The sequence below is a fragment of the Heteronotia binoei genome, chromosome 21, assembly GCF_032191835.1.
Source record: "Heteronotia binoei isolate CCM8104 ecotype False Entrance Well chromosome 21, APGP_CSIRO_Hbin_v1, whole genome shotgun sequence".
NCBI lineage: Eukaryota > Metazoa > Chordata > Lepidosauria > Squamata > Gekkonidae > Heteronotia > Heteronotia binoei.
In genome coordinates this window covers 173,525,944-173,549,320 of record NC_083243.1, presented here as the reverse complement: position 1 = coordinate 173,549,320, position 23,377 = coordinate 173,525,944, and the positions used below count along the sequence as shown (strand labels likewise).

The 23,377-nt window shown below is 44.3% G+C and overlaps 1 protein-coding gene across 1 annotated transcript in view; it reads left to right on the top strand.

The window, feature by feature from the left end:
• LOC132589054 (unconventional myosin-X-like) overlaps positions 1 to 23,377 on the top strand; it is a 124,946-nt gene that overhangs the window by 42,045 nt on the left and 59,524 nt on the right. Inside the window, exons 7-20 of the mRNA XM_060261611.1 lie at positions 301 to 392; positions 1,050 to 1,153; positions 2,386 to 2,515; positions 3,464 to 3,582; positions 13,324 to 13,470; positions 13,980 to 14,080; positions 14,427 to 14,493; positions 15,657 to 15,749; positions 17,895 to 17,963; positions 19,230 to 19,312; positions 19,712 to 19,820; positions 21,121 to 21,201; positions 21,724 to 21,848; positions 22,512 to 22,626. Coding sequence (XP_060117594.1) covers positions 301 to 392; positions 1,050 to 1,153; positions 2,386 to 2,515; positions 3,464 to 3,582; positions 13,324 to 13,470; positions 13,980 to 14,080; positions 14,427 to 14,493; positions 15,657 to 15,749; positions 17,895 to 17,963; positions 19,230 to 19,312; positions 19,712 to 19,820; positions 21,121 to 21,201; positions 21,724 to 21,848; positions 22,512 to 22,626 — 1,435 coding nt within the window. The remainder of the gene's footprint in view (positions 1 to 300; positions 393 to 1,049; positions 1,154 to 2,385; positions 2,516 to 3,463; positions 3,583 to 13,323; positions 13,471 to 13,979; positions 14,081 to 14,426; positions 14,494 to 15,656; positions 15,750 to 17,894; positions 17,964 to 19,229; positions 19,313 to 19,711; positions 19,821 to 21,120; positions 21,202 to 21,723; positions 21,849 to 22,511; positions 22,627 to 23,377) is intronic.

The window sequence follows — 23,377 nt, the reverse complement described above, 5'->3', positions numbered from 1 at the left end:
GTTAGTTCCAGACTTCTACAATCCTAATGCATTGGTGATTGAATTTCTCCTTTTGTACCAACTCACTATGTGTAACCTACCTTGAGTCCCTGTGAGAAAGGTGGACCCTAAATAAATAAAAAACGTAGAAAAATTAAAAATGAATATAAGCAGCAGAGTGTGAAAAACTGCTTGCATTTTGTTGCCTGGATAGTGAACAAGCTGCTGAGCACAGAGCAGACTACTTGACATAACCTAAATATTTGTGACTCTCTTGGTTAGTTGCGGGCTTGATTGTCAGTTGCCCTTCATTCTTCTTACATTTCAGAACAGAGTTGTTCATCAGAATCCAGGAGAACATAATTATCATATCTTCTATGCCTTGCTAGCTGGTGTCTCAGGGGAACAAAAAGGTAATGGGATTTCCTGAAGTAGTTGCTTATGCTGGCGAGAATGCCCCACATAGAAGTAGCTAAGAGAATAGGCTGTTTTCCCAGAATTCAAAGGGAACCAAACCGCATGTTATGTTAGTGATCCCTGATTGGATTCTTCCATGTGTAGTTTAGTCTTAAAAAGCAGCTGAAGGGAGAGGAATTTGGGTAGGGGCTAGGGAAGAACATGTATTGACTCTTTATCCCTGTGTCATTTCTTCAGTTGAAGTCAACCCTTTCCCCAGGGCTACTGTTTCATTTTATACATCTCTGTGTTCCATGTGGCTTACTCCTACGCCTGATACACAGAATTTTTCTGAGGTTATCAGTAGTCCATTAGAGTTTCTTCCCAAATCTTCATAATAATTAGCTTACACTGCTAACATACCCCCCCTTCCCCCTCAATTCCTGGTCCCAGTTCAGGGGAAATTTTTCAGTAATTCAGTTTTGGTGCTCAGGTGTGGAATTGAATGTGGTGTATGGGCCACATCCTGAGATGAGAGCAGCCAAGATAAGAGTTGGCTCCTCCCAGAGTATGTGTAACTCATGTTTCTCCTTTCTCTGTGTCTGTGTTCCTCGGCTTCTGTTCTTCTTGATCCGATTGGTCCCTTTCTGCTTTTGGGAACTGCCTTCCTACAGAAGCCCTATGCCTGCTGGAGCCCAAGAGCTATCATTACCTGAATCAATCTGGCTGTGTAACTAATGAGAACCTGGATGACAAAGAGATGTTCAGCAATGTCACGGTGAGTCTGAACCTTAATCATGTGGCCAATTAATACGTTCATTTATTCATTCATTGTCATTTATTTATTTCACACACTTAGAGGCCCACCTTTCTCCAGAATACCTTGGAACTCAAGACAAGGTGTTTTGTTTTTATTTTTAAAAAGGCAGATTAGTGGTTAGTGTTCATATCCCCATTCTGCCATGTAGCTCGGTGGATGACCTTGGAAAGGCATATATCTGCATTGGAAGGAGGTAGAGACTTACTTTTTAAAAGAAAGGAAACCTGGGAAATAAGAGTACTGCTTACACATTTTTTGCAGTGGCATATCTGTATATTAATATTCTAGTGCCATTTTTTAAAAGTATTGCAAAATCCTTTGTGACCCAGGGGAGGGTTGATCACTGCTGGGGAAATTGTCGGGAAGTCTATAATATGTACCATTGCCTCTGCACTTTATCAGGAGCTGCAATAGCAGCGGGGGAACCGCACAAGACTGTCCCCATGTGAAACTACCATAAACGTGCTCACACATTACCTCTCTCCTCCCCTCACATGGGGTGTGGAGATTAAAGGCAGGAATTTTTAATTCAAGACTAACTCCAGTTTGTTGTGTAGTCTGAGTACAGGCCCCTGGATTGAATGGGCTTAGCTTCCTTCCTGCTAACTGATTCTTAGCTATGATTGGATCTTGGATTATTGGGAAGGAAACTAACCACTGCCAAGCTAAGCACCAACACTCAAAGATCATGACTGATTTTGTGTTAATGGAAGGCTTATGTCTTCAGCCTTTGCATGGGGGAAGGGAAGATGTGAACATGACTGTTAACCAAAGTCATGCCCATCATAACCAAATGGGGAAAGATGAAGAGTGATTTTTTTCATGACATCTGAATAAGATGCAGGAGAAAGAGTGCGAGATAGGTCTTTCATGGTGTTTCTATGTGGGATGAGAGGCTCCCTTGCTTAGTGAGGACTGAGAATCCACTCCAGCTGACTGAACTAGAACTCAGGAAGACTGTGTAGCTCAGTCCAAAGCATTCCTCTGCAGTAGTAAATTCCATAGTATTCAGTAGGATTATATCTTCTAGTTCATGAATTCTGGATTGTCTCTTGAAACAGTAAGTTCCTGGTGTCTGTGCTGGGAAGAGGAGAGTAAACACTAGGTATTAATTTTCCAGTGGTCCAGGATAAGAATCTGCATCTCCTCTGGGAGGTGTGGATAACATGTTTTAAATGTGTTTTGACCAGACTGCTCTTGAAGTGATGGGGTTCAGTTCTGAAGAGATCCGGGACATTTTCAAACTTCTTTCTGGCATTCTGCAGCTTGGAAACATTGAGTTCATGACAGCTGGAGGAGCTCAGATTACAACCAAAACTGGTATGTAATTCCCTCCTGTGAATGGAGTTCACACCTGGAACCTGATTCTCTTCCATAAGAGTGCCATGTACTTAGTGCCATGTACTTCGTGAGATCTACTTAAGGTGTGGAGCCCCCAGAGGGGGGCTTCCCTACATTCCCCTCCTACTGCGGGCTACAGAGCTCTTGACATTTTGTTAATGAGGATGGGTGGACCCACAAAAACAGCATACAGAGCAAGATGGGAGAGGGGAATTGGTGGAAATCATCCCCCCCCCTCCAGAAAACAATGGAAACTCTCTCCATCGTTGCAAACAATGGGCAGACTGCAAATTGGTACCCTTGGACCTGCAGGGCATTTTGCTGCTTTCCTGTCATGGTTCACAGGAGAAAAAGTGATGCTGGGATATACTCACATTTTCTTAAAAGACAGGAGACAGGTCCCAGTTTCTTTCCAGTGTGACCTCTGGGTGTGTGTGATTCTTCAGTAATGTGAAGCTTTCCAACCTCATAAGTTACCTGCCTTACAATATTCTAGTTCAGTTACTGTGTTGGCAGACTTGGTTGCATGACCTAAATGGATCTGCACTTTTGTTCCTTTGAGTGCAGGCTCATTCTTGGCAAGTGTCTTATGTTGACTTATGAGCCACTCTGGCACAGGGGTGGGGAAGAGATTACATCTTCATGTACCTGGCTTGTGAGAAGTGGTTTGATGTGGCTTTGTTATCTCCCTAAATGGAGCCTATGGTGGAATAAGCACAGCAGAACTGTTATCCCATGCCAGTAAAATCTCTCCAGCCTAGTATTGCATCTTGGATGCTGACTACTACTGGTTTCTCCAGAGGGGAAAAATCTGTCTCTCTGTGAAAATATCTACCCCTTGCCCATCGTCCCCATCCTTAGGTGATAAAACAGAATCCTTTGTTGCAGCAGGTTTTATTGTTCTCTCTCTGTTGCTTTCTCTCTTAGCACTTAATAACTCCAGTGAACTGCTTGGCTTGGATACCTTCCAGTTGTCTGAGGTGCTCACTCAGAGATCCATGTTTCTACGGGGCGAGGAAATAAGCTCTCCCCTCACTGTGGAGCAGGTGAGTGAGTAGCCAGCTGTTCTGCAGTTTTAGTGGCGGTACCAAGCTATGCCTGATGAAAGGAGCTTTCACTCTTGAAAGCTTATACTCTGAAACTATTGTTTGTGGCAGAACAGGCCTGCTTTGCCTTTTAGACCCTGCTTTGCCTATCTCTCCTTGACATGACAGGTCCTGGGGTGGGGTTATCACTTCCTTCTTCTCGGGGAACTCACTGTCACCAGCTGCTCATTTTAGGGATTTCTCATTGGGAGGAACAGTTCCCCTTCCTGGTGCTGAGGCCTGGCCTTGGTGTCTCCCACCACCGACCAAGTGGTTACCTTAGAGACCAAATGCAACTTTAGGGCTCCCCTTGAGAAATAGCCATGTGCATGCAGACTGCTTTCCTTCCAACCAGGGGGCCCCTCTTGCAGTAGCGTGTCCAAGATGGTGGCGGGATCTTGGTGGTTCACAGGGCCGGCTTGCCCACTAGGCAAATTAGGCATTTGCCTAGAGCACCAGGCCGGGGGGGCGCCAAATTGGGCTCCCCCCACACACCCAAGACAAATGCCTAATTGTTCAGGGGCAATTAGGCGGCAGCAGCGGGTGGCGGGCAGGCTACCTTCCTCCCCCACGCAGACAGGCCACCTTGCCGCCATCCCTGCCCAAGGCGCACTCAGACACCAGCCGTGTGCTTACCGACTTCGCCCAGCATTGCAAGAGATGCTTCTGTTAATATCAAGCAGGAAAAGGCTTCGCTCTCCCCTCCCTTCCTGTTCCGGGGTGAGAGTGAAACCAAAGCCGGTAAGCAAGAGGCTAGCGTCTGAGTGCACCAGGTGGACAGGGCGGGGTGGAGCGGGGGAGTGGAGAGGAGTGCGCAATGAGGTGCCACAGAAAAAACAGGAGGGGTCAGCCTGGGACCACGTGGGCAGTAAGTCCGCCTGGGGCACGACATGCTTTCGGGCCAGCCCTGGTGGTACAGAGACTGAGAACCATCCTCCAAAGTAAAAAAAAAAAGATTTATTGAAAAGAAAACATGTACAAGCATCCTTAGCACAGCATTAGATCAGTGAACAGATTTCAAAGGAAAATTTGTCATAAACGCAATCCTCTTTCCCTTTTCTAGTTATACCCTAACTGATGTTAAAATAAGGCAGGCACTAGTGATCTTTAAAGCTACACCCCATTACCACATGGTCAGAAAAAGATGGCCAAGAAACAAAAAAAAGGGAGAGGGACTCAACCCAAGATATGCTGTGATATGAGGGTCAAGCTGCCAAAAATAAATTATTATAAAAATACAAATATTTATTCTGGTGTACATTTTAAAAGAAATGGTCCAAATATCAGACTCTTAAAACTTTTTACATACCGAGATAATAGTTACATATATACAATTGATGGATATACTGTATCTTATGTGTTTCGGCCCCTCCATGGTCAATATTACTGTTATAAAAGAACACATATCCAGGAGTAAATATATGAAAAAATATTTTCTTTAAATCCAGGTGTTGTTTTCTGGAATTATCAAAAGGGAGAGGGGAAAAAGGCAAATTATTGCATTACAGATGTACATAATAATCCCATACAGAATTCAAAAATGACCAAAAAAATGCTGTTGTTACCTCATATGTGTGTTGTTTTATAATAGTTATATTGACCACTGAGGAAGGCCCTAGGAGGCTGAAACATGTATGTTTTATTGGTCATAAGATATAGCTGTCGATTGCATTTGTGTAACTATTATCTCTGTATGCAAGAAGTTTTAAGAGTCTGATATTTGGACCATTTCTTTTAACCTATTTTATCTTTTGCTAAAGTGTACACCAGAATAAATATTTGTATTTTTACAATCATTTATTTTGACAGTTTGGCCCTCATATATCACAGAAAAAAGATGGCCACCACGACTGACCATCACTCAGAAGTCTTTTCCGTTTGAAGAACCAGCACCAAGAGAGCCTTCTCCTCAGAGCAAGGGCTTTTATCAAACCTGTGACTCTACCCCGTTAACATCACTCCCTCCACCTTTTTGACCCAGTCCACCCAGTTCACAGGTGTATCCTGGGAGCCCCCCTGAAATGTATTCTGGGAAATCTCCAGAAATCACCTGGAGTCTTCCTAGCACCAAATTCGTTAGTTGGTTTTCCTACCAGGGCTATTAGCATATGTATAGCTGTAATCTTTTAGACAATTGAACTAGCTCCCTGTTGCTTCCAAAGAGGAAAAAAACCCCACACTTTAAAAACTCAGAGTGGGGGAGGGCTCCCCCCCCATTCTGTAGGGTGCCACTGGACTAACTGATACAGCTTTTCTCTGAAGCTATGAAGAGAGTTTGCCTGTAGGTGGCAGCACTTACACGATGTCAAAGAGAAACTGCCCTCCAGGGACATCTCCAATCTGACTGTTCAGATGAGGTCTTCCCAGAGTGTGCACAGTGGTGTCAGGAATTTGCATAACCTTGATAAGCAAAGAAGAACCACTGGCCTAGAAGGGATAGTAGGTAGACCAGCCTTGTTAATATAAAAATGAGAGGTAACAGGCAGTGAAGTTGAGGAAAGCTCTGCAAATGCTGTCCTAAACGGCTGGGACCTTCAGTACCTCAGAGATCATCTTCACTTGTACTGTCTTACCTGGAATTTGAGATCTACACAAGGCACCTTCTTTCGGAAATTTACCTTGTCTGAAGCTCAGTTGCCTGGTACCTGAGGAAAGGCTTTTTCTGGTGCTGTCCCCTCTCCACCTATAGAATGCCCTCCCGTAGGAGCTGAGAGTAACCACTTCTGTGAGGCCCTTCCAGACTGGTTCCTGAGGAGGGAGGTAGCATTTATGTTGCTTTTAAATGGTATTGCGAGCTGCCTTGGTGACCAGCTATGGTTGAAAAGTGTAAATAAAACGTACTTAATAAATAAAAGCAAAGGATCTGTGGAATTTTAAGCCAGTGAACCACAACAAGAAGAAGAATACAGCATGGCATAGCATTTCCTTTCAACAATCCCCCTCAATAACAGGATAGACTTGACTCCATTACTTGTTTTCAGTCAGCTGAGCTGAAGCTGCCTCTTGAAAAAGCACAGCAGGGCAGTGTTTGACATGGAGAAGAGTACGCACGAGGTTCCTGGCCCTGGCAAGTATACAAGGAAGTGCAGCTTGCCCTTAGGTAGGTGTTTGCAGCAAGGGATTGCCATAGAATCCCCTGAACCTGTAGAAATGGCACAAGGGAAGTAGAAAAATTGTGCTTGTTCATTAGCGTATTATTTTGAGACCCAAATGAAACTTGCAGTATGGTCTTATGAATACTGTTTATAGCTTCCTGTGGGTATCCGGCTAGTGCAGTGTAATGGCCAGTGTGGTGTGGTATTTAAAGTACTGGCCTAGAACTAAGGTGAGCCAAGTTAATATTCCCACTCTGGCATGAAACTCAGTGAATTACTTTGGGCTAATCACCTTCTCTAAGGCAGAGGTGCCAAATGTCCAGCCCGTGAACCTGATCCATCCCTCAGAGGGCATCTATGTGGCCCACAAGGAACTACCTATAATCTGCTTCCTTCTCTGTCTCTCTTGCTTCTGTCATCACCATTTTTGTTTTTCTCCATGGAATGGAGGCAGCAGAGCAAAGCGGCCTCTCCTCACTCTTTCCCTCTTCCTCAAGGGAGGGAGAGGGAAGAGGAGTCTCAGCCAATGGAGGAGCTTGGCTCTGTAGCTCTACTGTGTGATTGAGAGAGTGTGACGCAGCTAGGGCTCTCTCAATCGAAACTAGAGCTGTGCCAGGCTCTCAATCACACAACCGAGCTCCTCCATTGGCGGAGGCGCCTCCTCCCTCCCCCTCTTTTGGAGAAGAGCAAGACACTGCTTTGCTGGCTGCCTCAATCCCATAGGAGAAATACAAAAAGCATCTGTAAGACCAGCACAGTTTTATCAAGGTAAGTAAAAGCTTTTTGCCTTGCTCCCCCCTCAACACTATACATTGCAGTCTCTCTATTCTTGCTCTGCCTCATAGGAGTTGCAGTTATTTTTCTGGGGAAGACTCTAGCTTTGTAGATAAACACATAGCACTTAGTCTGTGTTATGACCAGCACATAAGGCAACTTATGTACAAAAGCTCACAATGCCCAGCCATTTCATGTTTTCCCCTGGGTCCTAGGGCATAGAGCAGGGGTCCTCAACCTGCGGCCCGCTGAGGACGTTTATGCGGCCCGCCGGGTTATGGCAAAATCAGACCGGAAGTGACGTTCGACCTAAACTTGCGTTAGCAACGCACACTTCCGGCACTGGGCTGAGGCGGCGGAGACAGAGTGTGAGGTGATACCGAGGTGAGGTGAGTTCCCAGGCCAGGGTGTGTGGTGTGGGGAAGGGAGAGAGATGCAGAAGACGGAGAACTGACGGCCCGCGGCCTTGTACAGTAACGGCAGTCCGGCCCTCCAACAGTCTGAGGGACAGTGAACTGGCCCCCTATTTAAAAAGGTTGAGGACCCCTGGCATAGAGTATTGACCACGAGATTTCTGTAATGAATGTCAATTAATCAAAAGCAGGTTTTCTGCAGCTTACAGATACACACGTGAACAACACCTCAAGATTGCTTCAGCATAGACATTGTCTCCAAATTTTGATGCAATAATTCAGAACAAGAAGTGTCAGTTGTCAGAGACTGTCAAATAACAAAATATTACAAGAGTGCTGATGTTTTAAGCACGTTTTATTTTAAGTTTTTTAAAAAATCTTTAATCGTGTTTGTCTGTGCCCCTTATAAAGTTTATATCTCCACTACCTGGCATTACATTTTATGACACACATGGCCCGGCCCAACAATGTCTCATTTATGTCAGATCCAACCCTCATGACAAGTGAGTTCAACACCCCTGCTCTAAGTCTAACCTACCTCACAGGTTGTTGCATAAAGATAAAGGGAGCGGCAAGAACCATGTATGCTGCCTGGGTTCCTTGGAAGATGGGTATAGTATAAATATATAAATAAAGTCTGGTTGGCCACTATTGGAAAGGAATTGCTACAATTACATTCTTATTTCTGCAACTATGAGAAATTAACATTTGCTCAATTTAAATAGCAGCTAAGTTTCTAAAGATGTGAGAAGGCAGCTCTTGTGTATGAAGATGAGCGTTCAACACAACTCTTCTACTGCTAAATTTAACAAAAGACATCAAGCGGTTGCTGATGGCTGTAATAGTTACTAGTCAGGCATTCTGCTTCCAGATTAAGAACATAAGAGAAGCCATGTTGGATCAGGCCAATAGCCCATCCAGTCCAACATTCTGTGTCACACATACATACATATACACACATATATACAGACACACACACATATACACACATACATACATATACACACATATACACACACACACACATATACACACACACAGACACACACACATATATATATTGTGGCTAATAACCACTGATGGACCTCTGCTCCATATTTTTATCCCATCCCCTCTTAAAGCTGGCTATGCTTGTAGCCGCCGCCACCTCCTGTGGCAGTGAATTCCAAATGTTAATCACCCTTTGGGTGAAGAAGTACTTCCCTTTATCCATTTTTAACGTAACTACTCAGCAATTTCATTGAATGCCCACGAGTTCTTGTATTGTGAGAAAGGGAGAAAAGTACTTCTTTCTCTACTTTCTCCATCCCATGCATAATCTTGTAAACCTCTGTCATGTCACCCCGCAGTCGACGTTTCTCCAAGCTAAAGAGCCCCGAGCGTTTTAACCTTTCTTCATAGGGAAAGTGTTCCAAACCTTTAATCATTCTAGTAGCCCTTTTCTGCACTTTTTCCAATGCTATAATATCCTTTTTGAGGTGCGGTGACCAGAATTGTACACAGTATTCCAAATGAGACTGCACCATCAATTTATACAGCGGCATTATGATACTGGCTGATTTGTTTTCAATTCCCTTCCTAACAATTCCCAGCATGGTGTTGGCCTTTTTTATTGCAATCGCACATTGTCTTGACATTTTCAGTGAGTTATCTGCCACGACCCCAAGATCTCTCTCTTGGTCAGTCTCTGCCAGTTCACACCCCATCAACTTGTATTTGTAGCTGGGATTCTTGGCCGCAATGTGCATTACTTTGCACTTGGCCACATTGAATTTCATCTGCCACGTTGACGCCCACTCACCCAGCCTCAGCAGATCCCTTTGGAGTGCCTCACAATTCTCTCTGGTTCTCACCACCCTGAACAATTTAGTGTCATCTGCAAACTTGGCCACTTCACTGCTTACTCCCAACTCCAGATCATTAATGAGCAATGGACCCAGTACTGAGCCCTGCGGCACCCCACTGCTTACCATACTCCACTGCGAAGACTGCCCATTTATACTCACTCTCTGCTTCCTATTCATTAGCCAGTTTTTGATCCACAAGAGGACCTGTCCTTTTATGCCATGACTCTCAAGCTTACTAAGGAGGCTTTGATGAGGAACTTTATCAAAAGCTTTCTGGAAGTCAAGGTAAACAACATCTATTGGGTCCCCTTTGTCCACATGTTTGTTCACCCCCTCAAAGAACTGTAACAGGTTAGTGAGGTAAGAACCCATGCTGAGTCTTCCTCAATAACTTGTGTTCATCAATGTGCCTACGGATTCTGTCCTTGATAATGCTTTCTACCAACTTTCCCAGTATTGAAGTCAGACTGACTGGCCTGTAATTTCCCAGATCTCCTCTGGAACCCTTTTTAAAGATGGGGGTGACATTTGCTACCTTCCAGTCCTCAGGAACGGAGGCAGATTTCAATGAAAGATTACATATTTTTGTCAGGAGATCCACAAGTTCAACTTTGAGTTCTTTCAGAACTCTTGGATGTATGCCATCAGGACCTGGTGACTTATCAGTTGTCACCTCAATTTGACTCAGGTCTTTCATCACCCCTTCCAAAATTAGTGGTTTTGGAGTGGGCAAACACTTCTCATCTTCCACAGTGAAGACGGAGGCAAAAAATGCATTCAGCTTCTCAGCCATTTCCCTATCCTCCTTAAGTATTCCTTTTACCCCTTGGTCATCCATGGGCCCCACTGCCTCCCTGGCTGGTTTCCTGCTTCTAATATATTTGAATAAATTTTTATTGTTGGTCTTTGTTTTTTGCAATATGCTTCTCATAGTCCCTTTTTGCCTGCCTGATCACAATCTTGCATTTGATTTGCCACAGCCTGTGTTCCCTTTTATTAATCTCACTTGGACTAGCTTTCCTCCGCTTAAAGGAGTCCTTCTTACCTTTTACAGCTTCCATTACTTTGTTTGTTAACCATGCAGGCCTTTTCTTATACCTGTTTGTGCCTTTCCTAACTTGTGGTATGTATTTTATCTGAGCTTCTAGGATTGTAGTTTTAAATAGCCTCTAAGCTTCTCCAAGGGTTTTGACTGTATTTACCTTTCCTTTCAGTTTCCTCTTCACATGCATCCTCATCTCAGAGAATTTACCCCTTTTAAAGTTAAACGTGGTTGTGCTGGTCTTTTGGGGCAACTCCCTATTTATACAAATGGTGAAATAAAAAATGTTATGGTCACTGCTCCCAAGTAGTGCGATCACTTTTACATCTCTCACCAAGTCTTGGGCATTATTTAGGACCAAATCCAGGATCGCCCCACCCCTGGTAGGTTCTGTGACCATCTGCTCCATAGCACAGTCATTGAGAGCATCTAGAAACTCAATCTCTTTCTTTTGACCTGAACATATATTGACCCAATCAATCTGCAGGTAGTTAAAATCACCTATTACGACACAGTTTTTACGTTTAGCCGCTATCTTTAATCCTTCCATCATATTATAATCGTCCTCTCTCTTTTGATTTGGTGGGCGATAACGAACTCCCATAGTTAAATTTCCTTTTGGGCCCTCTATTTCGACCCAAAGCATTTCTAGAAGGGAATCTAATTCTTTGACCTCAGTCTTACTGGACTGTATACCCTCTCTGACATACAGTGCCGCCCCACCTCCAACCCTTCCCTCCCTATCCTTCCGATATAACTTATATCCAGAAATCACTGTGTCCCACTGATTCTCCTCATTCCACCAAGTTTCTGAAATTCCCACAATGTCTATGTTTTCCCCCAGCACTAAACATTCCAACTCACCAATTTTACTTCGAACATTTCTAGCATTTGTATACAAACATCTATAATTTCCCAGGCAAGTTAGGCCTGCAACCTTCCTCCTGCTGCTTCGAGACTTTGGCAGACACTCCATACTGTTTGTCACCATCTCAGTGGACAACTCTGATCCATTCTGTTTCCCCATCCCTCGAGGGATGGCAGCCAGCTGTTGTCAGATTCTGTTCTGGGCATGGGAGGATGCAGAGATCTCAGTCAACTCCCATTGTATGAAAAACTCATTACCATTCTGAGCTTTGGCATTTTTGCTGTGTTGAACAGAAGGCACCAGGGCAGTGAATGGAGCCCTTTATAGGAGGCACATGTCCTTCACCCCCTGTCCCGCCTCTGCTTTGGTTCCAGAGCTGGGTGTGATGAGTCAAGAGCCAGTTCCTGGAAGCTGTGACAGGGCTGTAGACGGACAGTGCAGTCTTGCCACTTGAATTCTGCTTTCCTCTTGTCTGTGCTTCGCTATATGTGATTGGCTCAGGCCCAAGTTGTGTTTTATGTGGAACATGTAGCAGCTGCTGATGCCTTTCTCCTCATCTGTCTTGCTTTCTCTCTCTCTCTCTCTCCCCCTCTCTCTGGTAATGTGTTAAAGATACATGAGGTGACATCATCATGCGCAACATTTCCTTGCAGCCAGTGAAGTGAAGGGCAGGCAAGGCAGTTCTAACTATGCTGAGGTCGAGTCATATACTTTTCTTCAGCCAGTATGTTACTGGAAAGATGTAAGATGGCAGCAGCTAATAATTTGTACTCTGAATCTCAGTTTTCCCAAAAGACACTGGTGCATGTGTGTTGCTGAAACAAAGGAGAGGATTTGTGGCTCTCCTATCTCCTGTATTATGGTTTCCACTAGAGAAACTGAGGTACTTTAAACCTGAGAGGCTGTTAAAGGAGGATGTGAAAGGAGTTTATTTAGAACCCACACACACACACACATGTGCACACACACACGCACACAGAGTGATGGGAAGCTTGGCTGACTAAGAAGATATTGGATTTATATCCCACCCTCCACTCTAAAGAGTCTCAGAGCGGCTCACAATCTCCTTTACTTTGCTCCCCCACAACAGACACCCTGTGAGGTGAGTGGGGCTGGAGAGGGCTCTCCCAGCAGCTGCCCTTTCAAGGACAGTCTCAGAGCGGCTCACAATCTCCTTTACCTGCCTCCCGCACAACAGACACCCTGTGAGGTGGGTGGGGCTGGAGAGGGCTCTCACAGCAGCTGCCCTTCCAAGGACAGAGTCTCAGAGCGGCCTACAATCTCCTATACCTTCCTCCCCCATGACAGACGCCCTGCGAGGTGGGTGGGGCTGGAGAGGGCTCTCACAGCAGCTGCCCTTTCAAGGACAACCTCTGCCAGAGCTATGGCTGACCCAAGGCCATGCCAGCAGGTGCAAGTGGAGGAGTGGGGAATCAAACCCGGTTCTCCCAGATAAGAGTCCGCACACTTAACCATTACACCAAACTAGGGCCTAGCTTCACAAACAGCAGATGAAGTGGCAAACTTATCTTTTGACTAAAATTCAGACTGTTGGTGGAGGGGGGTGTCCCTTGGTGCAGTCCTCTCTGACTCAAAAGAATTTCTACCCATCACTGGTGGCTATCATGTCTGATAAAGTGTCTTCCTCTGTGTTTGCTCCTAGGCTACTGACTCCAGGGACTCACTCGCCATGGCCCTTTATTCACAGTGTTTCTCGTGGATCATTGGCAAAATTAATGCAAAAATAAAGGGGAAGGAAAACTTTAAGTGTGTAGGAATCTTGGATATCTTTGGATTTGAGAATTTCCAGGTTAGAACTTAAAATGTTGGGGATTCCATCATGAACTAAAAATTGCTTTAATGCTTGCAGTAAACAAGCGTGCCTGATACTGGAGCGTATGTGGCGGGGAGGACAGAAAGGCAGATTTTGTCATGGGTAATTCAAGTACTTTGACATGTCTGATGTCTTACAGTATTGATTCAGGGAAGGGCATTTAAGTTCACAGTAATAATATAGATGTATAATAGAGCTCTCTCCTTTGGCACGTGGGGATGTGCCTGCATTCCCTCCTAGAGGCACATGGTGGGGGGGATGTGTATCTCTGTCTCTTCAGCTGGTGATCTTGTTCTATAGTCACCTGTGCACAGATTAAGTATTTTAGAGCAGAGAGTGTGGCCAATGGGATATGGAAGGAGCTCATGCTATGCACCGTTGCCCCTTCTGTGTTTCCTGCAAGCACTCATTCATCTCTGGAGCCCAGAAGAGAAAGATTTTCCCAAAGTAGATATTCATATTGGTTTCTCTTTTCACACTCCTAGGTGAATCGCTTTGAGCAGTTTAACATTAACTATGCAAATGAGAAGCTCCAGGAGTACTTCAACAAGCACATATTCTCCCTGGAGCAGCTTGAATACAACAGGTAGTATAAGAGGCCTCTTAGGTGGTGGGAATAATTGCCAAGTGGCACCCAGCAATGAGGAGAACCTGTGGTTCCCTGATCAAAAGCTGCTGGAAGCAAAGCTATTTTGGATTTAATTGTTTGAATTCCAAATGGAAATGCCAGATTGGCTGAAAGGTAATGTTGCTTATTTCTCCACACAGTTTCCCATCACCTTGCTGCTCTTTTCCTTTTGCTTAGGGAATGATGTTAACCCTTTCTTCCTCTTCTGTGGCTCTGCCAATCCCAAACGCCAGGCCTTTTTCTACTTCTTCACTCCTGTTCACTACAAATGAATGCTTGACTTGTTTTTCCCCTTCTTTGGCAGAGAGGGGATATGCTGGGAAGCCATTGATTGGATGGATAATGCAGAATGCCTGGATCTTATTGAGAAGGTAGGTCCTTCTACCTAAACAGCCAGGGAATGCGCAGTCAAGATTCTTCTTCCTCTCTGATGGTGTGTTTCTTATGGTCTGTACTTCATTCGCCGTGCCCTTCCCTTTAGAAAGCAAAACCCATGAAGGATGCTTTAAAATACTTGTGCTTCTGCCATGTTGTGGGTGAATGAAGAGGCTTCAAGAGTGAGGAAAGGGAAGGAGCAGAGCATTATTGGTGAGAGAGGGGGAGGGATCTGGGGAAAAGGAGGAAGAGGAACTTAACTAGGGTTGGATAGAGATGAGAGCTGCTGTACAACATACAGTCCAGGTTTTGGCAGTGGGTTTTTTTTCTGTTGTAAGTCAATAAGCACTTCTCCATCCACCCCACCCCTTCCATCCAGTCTTATTGTATGTTGAGCATATATGAATGTATCAAGTTGCCATCTACTAAGTCAGACCGTAGATCCATCTAGCTCAGTAGTGTCTATTCTGACCATCATTACATGAGGAGACATTCCCAGGGATGTAATTTTCTCCATTTCATTTTTTACTGTTGGTTGGCAGTGAAGATCTGGAGGTTGTGGATCAGATTCCCAGGAATGCAGGCAATACCACTGAGCTCTTGAGTTGCTCCGCTTTCAGAAGCGCATGTGGTATAGTGCAGTCCCAGTCAGCTGTCTTCCAAATCTCCAGCAGTGACATGACACAAACCAGTGCAGTCCCAGTCAGTTATACCTTTTAATTTAGGCCATTGTAACTATTTAGGATTACACTGCAAACCAATGCCGTTGTATGGTGGTGCCTCAAGCATTTGCTGAATTTGGCTGTCTGGTGGAGCTACCTGTCATCACAAGGCTCTTCCAGTGAGGATGAAAGGGCTGCCTTTGTTAAGCTAAATAGCAAATGCAACTGAATACAGTGAACGTAAGACCAGAACTAGGCATAATTTCTGCTTCTTCAAGGCTCTGCTTTTCTTCCCATGTCCAAATTTAGATATGACTCATATTTTGAAACTGCTCTAAGGATCAGGATGAGTCTAGTTGGAGTAGTCCCTTTTAGTACATATTTTCTTTTTCTTGAAAGTTAATAATCTAATTTTGCCATAAACTTGGCTCCTCACCTTGCTATTCATGATTGTGACTGAGGGATGGATTGCAACTCCCTGTCTTGTCTGGCTGCAGAAACTTGGTTTGCTGGCACTGATTAACGAAGAAAGTAGATTTCCCAAAGGTACAGATGGCACCCTTCTGGAAAAGATCCATAGCCAGCATGGGGTAAGTAAGCACTGTACATGTTGATTTAGATATCTCTAAAAACTGTATGCTGCATTATTCACCTTGGAAATTCTTGAAGTGTTTCAGAGTTTGAAAAGCAGAATAAAAACAACAATAAAATATTACATTTGCAGTATAAACCAGTAGAAAGCAGAAGCAGAATCAAAATGAAATGCATCCAGCACCAATTGGATTCCTGAAGAAAAAGATTTAAACTGTCCTTCTGAAAACCAGGATTCAACGGGCCTGGCAGGTTTCCTTAGGCAAGGGGTTTGAGAGATGGGGTGCCACAAGGGAAATGTCCCTATGTTTCATAGCTGTCTTCCAAATCTCCAGCAGTGACATTACACAAACCAGAGCATTGCCTGATAACCTTAAACCATGAAGGAAAACATAAGGAGTGGCATTGTTGAAGGACTTTTGAATGGTCCTGAATTCTGGAATGCATCTTTTAACCAAGTGCAGTTTTTGAAAACTAAGTATTATAAAGCTATCCAGTGTCTTCTGGAACATATTTCCATCTAAGGAGTTCTTCTGGTTAATTTAGAAAGTCATGTTTTTCTGTTTCTCAAGGGAGTTCCCAAAACATGTCCGCAGGATGGTTAGGTTATGCTCCTTTTGTGATTGTCCATAGGGTCAGCAGTTTAGATTCAGTGATGCAATCTCTTCAACTGCCATCAGCTAACAACTATGGACCAGCTATGATTTGCAGATACTCTTCAAGAATAGGCCTGCAAAGAGCCCATTTCCAACCCAGGGGTTTCTGCAGTATGTGCTACTATGACCTGATTTATACAGAGATGTATGTACTCTAGCACTTTCTGTTCCTGGGTCTTTGGAAGGAAGATGAGTATATCAAGATGGATGAATCTGTAAATAAAAGTAAAAAGAAGACACGTGCAGATCCACAGAATAATGCCCCATATGACCTTGTCCCATTCTGTGTTTCCGCCTCTGCACTCACACAGAGAGTACCTTCTTACAAGCTAATCTCAGCATTTTAAGTTTCCTCACAGCTAAGAACAACATGGCTTCTGTGATATGATAAAAGAAACTGCTTCTCTGCTTGGAGTTGTATGGATGTTTTTAAGGAGCTTGCACGGGGAGCAAGACAGGCGCATGCAGTTTTCCCACACAAAGCCACTTATTTACACTTTATCTCTCACATCTCTTTGGCCAGGACCTTATTCCAGCCATGGAAGGCTCTTTTAGTGTCATCTCATACCAAGACCATTGTGCTGTGACGCTAAACTATCCTTCTTCTCAAACCCAACCAAATAGAATTGCATAATGCTGTTAAGCAAAGGCCTTTGACTCTTGCAGATGAATAGCTGCTGAAATTCAGTGGGTGGAAGTTAAAATTAGATTAATAATTCAGGATAGAATAGACTTCCTTGTTCAGTTTACTGGATAATGGCTAAAAAGCTAACAGACACAAGCTGTACTCTGCAAAGAATACACATTTTAACTGTTCTGGGAATTCACAAAGCAGGGTGTTCTAGGGGCTCGTGATTTAACTGGAATGCTTAAATTGAAGGAAAAGAACCTTTCAGAAAAATTGGCTCTGTTGTATCAAGATGTTTGAGATTTAGTACCAACGGGGCCTTTTTCATTTCATTTCATTTGTTAGACTTATAGCCCACTCTCCTCTGTGGCCAGGCTCAATAAAAACTTTCAGCAGTCTAAAAGATATAATTACAATAAACACAGTAAAATTCATAAGTACTAAACAACAATACAATTAATAGATGGCATAAAAACTCGGGGAGATATAATATATACAGATCTGCTCAGAGGAAGGAAAGGGGAGAATGGAGAAAAAGAAGGAGGCCACTCCAGAGTGAAACCCATCGCTGCCCTCAACCATAAGCCTGACCGAAAAACTTGTTTCTTCCCCATTGGTGCCACCAGCCCATTCCAAGTTTGGCTGCTTTGGTTAAGAAGCTAGGGGATTCTTATGGTCACTTTGGACATCAGTTTGCCCTTATACCACAGCGTGTTGTCTGGACCTAGTTCATTTCTGCCCCACGCTGTTTGGCTGGTTAAGGGCAAAGAATTTCAAATATAGCAATAAAAAAATAGGATGGCTCTTGTGTTGCTCCAGGTGTACTCTGCTAGAAACGGCCTTCTCTGACTTTATTTCAGAGCAACCAATATTACTTGAAGCCCCGGGTGTCAGATTTCCACTTTGGGATCCAGCACTATGCCGGAGAGGTAGGTGTACATCAAGTAGGTAACTGATGGGGCAGCAAGCTGTCCTGGGCCTAGAAGCCAATGAGCAATCAGGCCTCCAGCTGCAGCATGTCAAGGAGGATAAAGTTGGAAGTCATTTGTCTTGAACGGGCCTGCGGTTTTGAAGTACCATCCACCAACTTATAGAGCTCCGACTTACAGTGATGGGTGTAGGCCTCTGAAGCGTCGTCTTGTTCAACTCCAGTAGATGCTTTGTTCAGGATAGCGTTTCACATTACAGTTCCTGTGGAGAAGAACTTATCCACAATAGGGTTGCCAAGTCCAATTCAAGAAATATCTGGGGACTTTGGGGGTGGAGCCAGGAGACTTTGGGGATGGAGCCAGGAGACAGTGGGGGGTGGAGCCAGGAGCAAGGGTGTGACAAGCATAATTGACTCCAAAGGGAGTTCTGGCCACCACATTTAAAGGGACCGTACACCTTTTAAAATGCCTTCCTTCCATAGGAAATAATGAAAGATAGGGGCACCTTCTTTTGGGGCTCATAGAATTGGACCCCCTGTTCCAATCCTTTTGAAACTTGGGAATTATTTTGGGGAGAGGTGCTGGATGCTATAGTGAAAATTTAGTGCCTCTACCTCAAAAAACAGCCCCCCCCCAGAGCCTCAGATACCCATGAATCAATTATCTATTATTTACTATGGGAATAAGTCTCCATAGGGAATAATAGAGTTCCCAGCAGACATTCCCCTCCCCTCCCCCCACTTTCTGATGACCCTGAAGCGGGGGGAGGGTCTCCAAACCTGGGGATCCCCTGCCCCCACCTGGGGATTGGGAACCCTAATCCAGAATGAAGTTCCGTCTGGTGCATAATGTTTAACATGGAGCTCTGTCTTCAAGTTGAGCGTCTCTGTGCCCTCGCGCTGTGTTTCTAGAAGAAGCTGAAGACAGAACAGAGACTTGCAACAGGATGGCCAGGAAACCTGGGACAGCAGCTGACTGCTGCATTGCAGTTGGTGTAGAGAGCCTGTGTTAAATTCACTTCTGTTTAGAAGTGGTGGGCTTTGGAATTTAGCTCTTGAAGCTCAAAATGTAGTTTGTATCTTATTTCCTCTGGGACCTGTGTATTTATTTTTTTCTTAACTGATAAGAAGCTGGAAAGATGTATTGTGATATTTGGAGTTGGGGGGTGGGGTATGTATACAAGGAATTTTCCTCTCATTGAGCACATCTGTTCCGTGATACGTCATGGCACGTTTTTGTGTTTGTGTTACAACTTGGCATCTGCAGGTCCTTTATGATGTGAGGGGCTTTCTAGAGAAAAACAGAGACACTTTTCGGGATGATATTTTAAACATGCTGAAAGACAGCAGGTATGTAACCCAGAACCATTCAGAATGAAGCCTGAGCCAGTTGAAGCTATGGAGGGTAGGGCAGATGTGGGTTAACAGCATGCAAATAATATGCTTATGCTATTTCAATCCAGACAAACCGTTTCTTGGGTATTCAAAACTGCAGACTAAAATATGGGAATGCTGCAGTTCTTGAGCGCTCTGTTGCTGGCCCTAGTAGTCAGCCTGTTCCCCTTGAGACCCAGCATTTCCAGAGTTGATGTGGGCATCTGTGTGACCTGTCAGTGCAGCAAATGGAGGAATTGTGCATTGTCTAATTTAGGCAGTCAGTAGGCCAGCAATCACCAACCAGGACATAGCTGTGTTTGCGATCCACTGTTCCATGTCTTCTCTGCTTTACCAGTCCTCTTTGCCCCATAGGCTGGACTTCATCTATGACCTCTTTGAAAGAGTCTCAGGGTGCAGCAATGAGGACACGCTGAAGATGGGAACTCAGAGACGCAGGCCGACTGTCAGCTCCCAGTTCAGGGTAAGAGCGGCAGGCCCACTTACGATGCCCACAGATGTACCTTAAAAACAGTACCTGCCTCATTTTTTTCTCAACCCTCCCCCCAAAAGCTTGTCTTCTGCCCATAAAGTGTAAATCGGTGATGCTGATTTAAGCACCGATTCACTTCATAGGCTTGCCCCCCATCCATGTGTCAGGTGGGCGGTCTGTCTTTTATTTTTAAAGTGTTGCATGTACATTTTATTCAGTTAATTAACTCAGTTAATTTATTGATGGTGCGGTCTCATTTGGAGTACTGTGTGCAGTTCTGGCCGCCGCACCTCAAAAAGGATATTATAGCATTGGAGAAAGTCCAGAGAAGGGCAACTAGAATGATTAAAGGGCTGGAACACCTTCCCTATGAAGAAAGGTTGAAACACTTGGGACTCTTTAGCTTGGAGAAACGTCGACTGCGGGGTGACATGATAGAGGTTTACAAGATAATGCAAGGGATGGAGAAAGTAGAGAAAGAAGTACTTTTCTTCCTTTCTCACAATACAAGAACTCGTGGGCTTTCGATGAAATTGCTGAGCAGACAGGTTAAAACGGATAAAAAGAAGTACTTCTTCACCCAAAGGGTGATTAACATGTGGAATTCACTGCCACAGGAGGTGGTGGCGGCCACAAGCATGGCCACCTTCAAGAGGAATTTAGATAAAAATATGGAGCAGAGGTCCATCAGTGGCTATTAGCCACAGTGTGTGTGTGTGTATGTGTGTGTGTGTGTGTGTGTGTATATATATATATATATATATATATATATATAAAAATTTTGGCCACTGTGTGACACAGTGTTGGACTGGATGGGCCATTGGCCTGATCCAACATGGCTTCTCTTATGTTCTTATGTGACACAGGGTGTTGGACGGGATGGGCCATTGGCCTGATCCAACATGGCTTCTCTTATGTTCTTAATTGTACTGGTCATTTTCTTCCTTCCCTATCTCCTTCTTTAAAGTTGCAAGATTTGATGATGGGGGTAGGGTGAGCTGTTTCTGTTGCAAACTGACAAAATCATGTTGTGTTCAATCTGGCGAGAAAGTTATTCATCAAACAAGAATGCAGAACGTGTGCTCCTGAAGTGGCTTAGTTGTGCACCTCTATCTACGTGCACCTCAACAAAATCTAAGAGCCACATGAAAGCCAATATTTGTGGATCTTTATATATCTCTGACAATTCTGGCTGGTTTATCTTAGTGTGCATGAAAGGGAGGATAGTACAGACACAGATTCTGTAGAATCCATGTCTCCATGGGAATGACTACAACTATGTTTTTTCTAGGACTCCTTACACTCTTTGATGGCCACACTCAGCACTTGCAATCCACTGTTCATTCGCTGCATCAAGCCCAACCTGGAGAAGGTGAATTTCACAAACAGTGGTGGGGATCTCAGTTGGAGGAGTGAAGGAGGTTTGCCGGGATCTTTGAAGCTAAGCTGTAGATTGGAAAGGGGTGCATTGCCCTTTTCTCGAGAAGATCAAGATGGGTGCAGTGAGTGTAGAATGTGAGCTGTGGGTATTGGGCAGGAACAGTGGCATTACAGATGGGACCATTCAGTGAGTCTGGCCTGGCAGGGCATGCACAAAAGGAGCAGAACAATGAGTGCTGAGCCACTGCTTAGTCTCTCAGCACTGCAGAACCTAACTTTAAAGGGGGGGACCCATATAATCCATTTTGTGACTTTCCTTTTAATACATTTGAATAAGTGTTCTATAAAGCATTAGTCCCCTCTCATGCTTAGGTGGCTACCTCTTATTTGTGCCCATTCCCGTATCTGCATATGAGACTCGTTATGGGAGATGCTGAACATGCCCTTTGCAAAACAAATCACTTCTTGGTTGTCTCTCCTCTTTGACTTGTTTACACTCCTGTCCTCTGGTTAGGCTTCGGACCTCTTCAATCCGGACGTGGTGCTAAAACAACTGCAATACTCAGGCATGCTGGAAACAGTGAAAGTTCGGAGAGCTGGCTTTCCTGTTCGGCGGCTCTTTCAAGATTTCCTCTGCAGGTACAAGTTATGGTTTAGCTACCGGGATGGAGTTTTGTTGAACATTCAGATGTGGTTTTAGGTGTTCGGTGATTTGGAGGGGTGGGGTGATTAGACTATTGGAACTCACAGTATGCTTGTGGGAACAAGTTGCTAGCAGGAACAGGAAAATTAGGAGATCTGCTTTTGGGCAAAAAGTATAGGGTGAGCCTTGGCAAGCCATTGCCTTCCTCCAGGTGTTTCTTTCTCCTCTAAAATTAGGTGATGATCTCTGATCACTGCATTGCCCTTGGATGCCTACCATTTGAACTGGTTGGTTGCAGAGGCAAGAATGAATAGGCATCTCCAAGCAAAATCAGTTTCCTTTGTTAAACTATAAACCAGACTTTGGTTAAATTACATTGCATAGGTTTGATATTCAGGGCATTTGGTTACTTATCAGAATAAATGAGCACTGCTACAGTTGAGTGCCAGATGCGTTAATTGATTTGCATTACAAACTATCAGAAAAGATAGGAAGAGCAACCAGTTGCCTGCTCAGGGGAATTCTGAGCCTTTTTGTCACTGAGGAGTAAAATGTAGAGGCAGAAATTGATCCCACTAGGAAAGGGAAGCTTTGCACGTGGTGCTGAGGGGATTGCCTTTTATCTGTTTCTTGTGAAGAGCTTTTATTTTGGTTCTCAGGTATAAGATGCTGCTGAAAAAGATGAGCAATGCAGAGAATGCAAAACCTACTTGTGCATCCTTTCTGCAGACATATGACAGTGCCCAGAGAGAATGGAAGCTGGGGAAAACCAAGGTATGCCTTTTGGAAGTGAAAGAACATGTGGGCAATGTTCTGTACAAAGAAGTCTTTCTAGAAGCAGTCTGCACACATAAAAATTGTTGCTGCTGGGTGCTTTTGTTTCTGCCTCTTCTATAGTTTGCTAACTGCATTGTGCTGCTGATCTGGCAGTTCTCTGCCAGAGAAATCTCGTGGTTGGAATGGGCAAACATCCTTCTTAATAGCAAGCCAGTACAGAAAGACAGGGTGCATTTCATAACTTGGTCTAAAGGTGATCTGCATAATTTTCTGCATGCAACTTCTTAGCACTTAAGAGGGAAATGTTTGGGGGATGGGAAATGCCCTGTGCTCTTCTCATTATGCATACTGGATCCCCATGTTGGCCCTGCAGTCCTTTCCAGGTGAACAAGTTGGGTTAACCACAAATACAGGAGGTTCAGAATATACAGCCCTCCCCCCCTGCAGTCCATGACAGTGTATTCCAGTAGATGTGTTTCTAACAGTTGTAAGCCAGATTGTACCATCTTTATAGGGAATTATGCCTAGCGTGAGCAGTGCTACAGTCTAGTGAAAGTGTCCATGCTTTGGTATGGAGAAAGTCCCAGGTTCCATTCCCAGCATCTCCAGGCATAAGGACCATGAGTTAAAGGATCTGGGACAGGCCTAAAACCTTGGGAGAGCTGTTGTCAGAACAAAGTGGCAAGGTTACAGCTCAGTGGTAGATCATCTGCTTGGCATGCAGAAGGTCCCTAGTTCCATCTCTGGT